The sequence below is a fragment of the Chlorocebus sabaeus genome, chromosome 10 (genome assembly GCF_047675955.1).
Source record: "Chlorocebus sabaeus isolate Y175 chromosome 10, mChlSab1.0.hap1, whole genome shotgun sequence".
Lineage (NCBI taxonomy): Eukaryota > Metazoa > Chordata > Mammalia > Primates > Cercopithecidae > Chlorocebus > Chlorocebus sabaeus.
Genome location: NC_132913.1, coordinates 21227579 through 21233578, shown reverse-complemented (window position 1 = coordinate 21233578; position 6000 = coordinate 21227579). Strand labels below are relative to the sequence as shown.

Below are 6000 nucleotides of genomic sequence, written 5' to 3'. Positions count from 1 at the left end.
AAGCGTGAGCCACCACCTCCGGTCCGTTTTTTTTTTTTTTTAAAGAACATCAAAAGAACTGATAAACCATCTGGTTAAATTAATAAACAAAAACGAGAGTGTAAAATTCCCATATCAAGAAATAAAGAGAGAACACCACTAAGATCCTAAAGATATTAAAAGCATAAGGGGATATTAAGAACAATGTTATGACAAGCTTGAAACATGAAATGGACACAAATTATGACAAAAGAGAACTGGAATCCTTTTATATCTACTAAGAAATTAAATTTGTAATTTAAAAACCTTCCCTGCAAAAAATCTCCAGTTATAGATGAATTCATTGATAAATTCTGGCAAACATGCGAGAAGAAGTAACATCAATCCTACACAAACACCTTTAGAAAATAAAGGAGGAGGGAACAATGCCCAACTCATTTTAAGGCTAGTACCACCCGGAGAGTACAACCAAAAATACTACAAGCGAACTGCAGACCAATATCCTTCATGAACATAGATGCAAAAATCTTTAACAAATATCAGCAAACTGAATCCCACAACATATAAGGATAGTCTGTTTCAGAAATTAAAAGTCAGTTAAACATTCAAAAGTTTCGCCATGTTGCCCAGGCTGGTCTCCAACTCCTAGGCTCAAGTCCAGCCTTGTGAGTCTGCCTCAGCCTCACAAAGTGCTGGGATTACGGGTGTGAGCCACTGTGCCCTGCCTTACCATTTTATTTTTACAGTGGATTTACACTTTATTGTGTTTCCCTTAGGTTAGTTTTTTAGAAACCCATATCTCTCAGTCAGAAAAAAAACCCTTAAAGCTCACATACTTTACCAACCAACTGGAGCATTTACCTGTCATATGGTTGCTTAGCATGTGCATGAAAATCTCCAGAGGAGGAAAGATGACTATATGCTTTGTTTATATACTCTGACAAATTCTCTTCATGAGAATTTAAAAACAAGTTATTTGAAGTTAAAACTGATCTTAAGTGAGAGGTTTCCACAAGAAAGAAAAGGTTAAAAAGCAATATACCTGTGGTGATGGCTGCTGAATATATCCCTGCTGCTGGAGCACAGGCTGGCTGACAGGATGACCAGAGGCAGAATATCCAGCAGTAGGGACTGGCTGCCCAGGTGGTAGGGGAGGAGGAGGAGGTGGTGGTGGTGGCGGTGGAGGAGGATGTGGTGGAGGGGCTGCTGTCATGATATAACCAGACTGCTGTGGAGACTGAAGAACCACAGTGGACTGGAACATGGTGGTATGAGGGTCAGAACCATCAGTAGATGGCTGGCGAGCAAGACTCATGTGACTAAACTGAGACCCAAGGTTATCCTGCTAAAAAAGGAACAAGTCAAAAATTAGTAAGCCTTCTACACATAGGCCAAACTTATCAAAGAAAAATACTTCCTATTTTAAAATAAGGTACAGTAGTACATATTATGGAAATTATATATCTCTACAACAGCAATAATGTAACAGAGTGAAGCTTCAAAAAAATGAAAACTCTATTGTTGAATATTACAATGCTGTCATTATAAATTATTTAAAAAATATATCTAATGGGGATGTACAGCATGCAGAAAAGAGTAGGGTACAACATTTCACATTAAAACATGAAGACATTTATTTAAATGAAGATGAAAGTTAACATTAGAATGTAGAAGTGAAATTGGCCATGTTCATATTATACAATTAGTATTTTCTGAAAGGACTTCAAAGACCAAGCAATGAGCAAGGTACTAATTAGTATTTGCTTTAAATTATCTCCCCTCTTCCTAGAAGGCAAAATTCAAATTCTATGCATTTTTGTATCCCTAACCATGAAAATTACTTGTAGAAATTAAATACATAAAATCCAACTACACAGTCCTTTCTCTAATCTTTCAGAAATAATTTGGCCATACATTGCATTCTTCCCTTGTGTTTTTCAGTCTGTTCTGGAAGTCAGATAATTTGACAAATGTAATTCAAATGATAGTTTCCTATGCTTTTGCTAAATGGTGCCCTACCAAGACAAGGGTTATGATTTATGTGCTATCTGACAAACATTTCTCTAATTCAACAGGATAAGGACCAGCTCTTATTGTTCCAGAAAAATATAACTGAAATAATGACATAGGGTTAAAATGCTCCCTATTCCCAAGAAACTACAGACTGGCAACAAAATATACCACATTTAGTTAAAAGGTTAACACAAAATTGTGGCAATTGAGTCATCAGATCAAAGCTGCCATGTCTGCAGTTTCTAGATCTACTGGATTTTCCAAAGAAAATTAAGGCTATGGAGAAGATAAAAGACTGAAAGGAGACGCCTGATTTAATGATTGAAAATATATGGTTTTTCTCTTCCCAAATAGTCACTCTGACATACTCTAGCACTATTAGCCTAACTTAGTGAATGCTTTCAAAAAGAAAAAAATGTACCTATGAACTGTAATTTCAATGTTATATGATCAAATATTGTTAATAGAAGTACCATAACTGTATACCACTCTCAAAGTAACCTTGGAAAAAAGTCATTTTCTTATTCCAATAAAAATTGGGGGCATACTTTGGATTGAAGAAAGTATCATTACTTTATAGTCACAGATTAAATATCCAGAAATCTTCTTAGAAAATACACTTAGAAGTCCTCTGTAGCTGTAAGCTACAACTCGCCCTAAGAACTGGTACTGAGTCTACTGGACCTTCAGGGTTGGTGAGAAAATACAACGCCTAAACTCAGATGAAAGCTACCATCCCAGGACAGCACAGATCCTGCACTGGTCTCAATGAGAAAGTTGCTGAAACGTATTAGGACTAGAATAATCAACCTGAAAATTCTTTCATTATGAAAAAGCAGGAAAAGATTAAACAATCACCATAATAAGCCACTATAACCAATATTTTATGGAACAGAATAAATTATTTCTACTATGAATTAGAAATACTTTTTTTTAGATACATATGTAAACCTGACTCAAAAAAATCACAAAAGATCGTATTACATTAATGACACTCTTGAGCATTCATCACACATCCACCCACAGAAACAACGCAGGAGGTGAATAGAGATATAGTACCACGGCGTATTGCTGGGTGGGTGAGACTGGCAGGAGCGGGGATGGGTAAGGGGCTGTAGAGTACTGAACAGGCTGTGAAGAGGACTGCAGAGGACGAACAGGCTAAAGAATAACAGGTTGGCAAACAATGTTAATGTCAGAATAAAACGTTAGAAGAATTGCATAAAATGGAAATTTACACTTTTTTGGCAATAGCTTTAACTACATTTATAAAGTCATTTAAAATATAACAACATAGGAAACAACAAAAACAATACAAAGTGAAGAAACTCTAATACAGTACAAGTTTCAAAAACATGTATGCCTGAATTTATTACATAATTAGGAGGATAATTTTTTGCAATAAAATATTTCTTTATTATAGATTAATGGGAACAGGTGATTTAGGCGTTTTGAATCCTATTATTTAACCAAGACCCCTGGGTTAAGTCAGTCAAAGCAAAACTACTACTCACTATTTCCTGGTTTTATGAAAGGGCTGCCCTATTTTGCAGTATAATACTAAATTATAAATGAGAAACTTCATTCTTACTATCAGACAGCAATAACTTACACAATAACTGTTACAATTACCCTACTGATAAGGCAAAATTAAGCAGTCTTTTGGGACCAAAGCCCCTAACTTTTAGCAATTTTATAAGAAAAATGCACTGGGTAAAAAAATACAGTGGGAACTATTAAGAATGATAGCCTAAGGAACAACACACATATACATACAGACACACGCACACACACACACAAACACATCTCTTTTATATAAGGAAGATAAACACTTCCTTTGTAATTAAACACATTTCTATTAAGATAGTACATGTTAGGAGCTGAGAAACTAGTTACTTAAAATCTCTGGCCGTTAATCAAATATTCCTGAGTTTCTGGAAAAAAAGGTTTTATGTTTCCCGGGGGCACTCAAAAACAGGTGTTATTTTTAAAAAGAAGTTGTAATCACTTTTCAATCTTGGGAATACAGCTGGCCATCTACTAACTAAAATTGGCATCTGTTTAATTTTCTCATATTTATACTGTTTATTACAAAAAAGGTAATATACATATTGGGTAAAGACTATAGCAACCCACTTTACAGAAGGCAATCAGACTAAGGTAAATTAAGTGACTTGTAGACAGTCACATAAGCAAGTAGATGAGGAACCCAGGGAATTTTACTTGATGAAAACTCTTAGTTAAAATGTATATTCATGCATCTCCTTCTGAACAATATCTCTGAAGACAATACTTTAAAAATGTTAGAAAAACTAATGGAATTAAGACTGTTCAGGCAATAGTTTAAATAGAGAACTTCTATGTCAACTAAGATAGACATTGTTTGTCTATAACATGAGAGATATTAGATAATGATTTGAGTTGCACTTTCACCACAAAATCAACACAATGGTTTCTAAAAAACAAAGGCTTAGATAAACTTAAAATAAAGCAAAAAAACTATAATTAAAGCATTAAAAAAATCTTTCAGTAAAAGCTGAAAGATCCATAAAGTAGCATCTGGTTCCTCACAAAACTCATGGCTAGAAATAAGTGAGCTTCCTAATGGATGACAGTACATATTATACTACATGAGGTGCAACAGATTTAGAATTTTCAAGAACAGGTTACTTGATGTGTTATTAAATCAGATAACCATTAAGACATAACTTTCAGATGACTTGACCTCCTATGTAATTGTCAGATGAAACAAAAGTTTTAGTCAGCTGCGGGATTAAGGAAAGTACTAAGAGCACCAAGGGTATGAATTAATGTCTTCCTGAGTTTCAGAGAGTAATGAAAAAAACTGTGAAAGTGAAATTCTGACACCATTTAGAGAAGAAAAAGTCTTAGCACAATCCTTTTCCTACTTGAATTGCAATTCGCTGCAAAACAACATCCACCTAAAGTAACTGGTTTTATGTTACGTCCAAGAAAAGTAGTTCTTCTGCAGGCTTTGGAAATCATAGCATTATTTTGTTTGGTTATTTGAAATCTCACTGATGAATTATTTCAGATTGTGCAAAAGATATTTATTTAGAATCACTTGTTCTTTGAGTTTCTGTTTCTGGATCTGATGATGCGTTACCTGAAACACTTGGAGCAATGCTAGAAAAATAAGTTATGAAATTTGGTGAATATCCCAAGAATTCAAATTATAGCTCATTAAAGCATCTGTTTCTAAATTAGGTGGCCTATATCTTCATTTAGAACTGTCTCATAACTAAATCAGACAAAGTTCTAAGAGATAATAATCTGAAAAGATAAATCCCAGAGTTTTTTAAAGTTGCCAGATTAACATTATTTCCACTGAAATTTAAATAAAAATGAAACTAAATGAAAATTAGTGCTTTAAAGCTCCTGGTGAAATACATGGCACTGCAAAGACAACTACATGACTGCATAACAAAGAGGAAACTCTTTGGGACCAAGCTGACTGAAGCCAAGACAGAGAAAGCCAGGGAAGAAGTTTTATGCAAGCTCAGTGTATGTAACCAAATGGGATTGGGAAGGGAATATGGGAGTCTGTGGAAATAGTTTCAGGCAATCTCTTCTACATACATTAACTGATTTGTATGGTCTTAGAAGTGTATCCAAAGTCTGTAAGTTCTTCTTCTTTTAAAAAAAACTGCCTTGCCCAGTATTAGGAGTCTTAATTGCCAGAAGTACAATTATTTTTTATGACTTTCACACCATTAAATATAATTAAACTTGTACGTTCTTCAACCCAGGAATACAAATGATATCATTTGTGAGCAAAATTAATGAAATTTCTCCAGTTCAAGTTTGTCATCATACTTCTTCTTCTTCTTTTTTTAAGGGATACTCACTTATTTATTTAATTATTTTTTTGAGACAGAGTCTTGCTCTGTTACCCAGGCTGGTGTGCAATGGCCTGATCTCGGCTTACTGCAACCTCCCAGGTTCAAGTGATTCTTCTGCCTCAGCCTCCCAAGTAGCTAGGACTAT

The 6000-nt window shown here is 34.6% G+C and overlaps 1 protein-coding gene across 19 annotated transcripts in view; it reads right to left on the bottom strand.

Moving 5' to 3' along the window:
• R3HDM1 (R3H domain containing 1) overlaps positions 1-6000 on the bottom strand; it is a 195412-nt gene that overhangs the window by 72920 nt on the left and 116492 nt on the right. For 12 of the 19 annotated variants that reach the window (XM_073019640.1, XM_037988052.2, XM_073019632.1 and 9 more), the window contains 2 exons: positions 3052-3153; positions 1022-1324 (listed from right to left, as the gene is read on the bottom strand). In XM_073019640.1, coding sequence (XP_072875741.1) covers positions 1022-1324; positions 3052-3153 — 405 coding nt within the window. The remainder of the gene's footprint in view (positions 1-1021; positions 1325-3051; positions 3154-6000) is intronic. The other 7 variants (XM_037988054.2, XM_073019637.1, XM_073019639.1 and 4 more) reach the window with 2 other exon arrangements.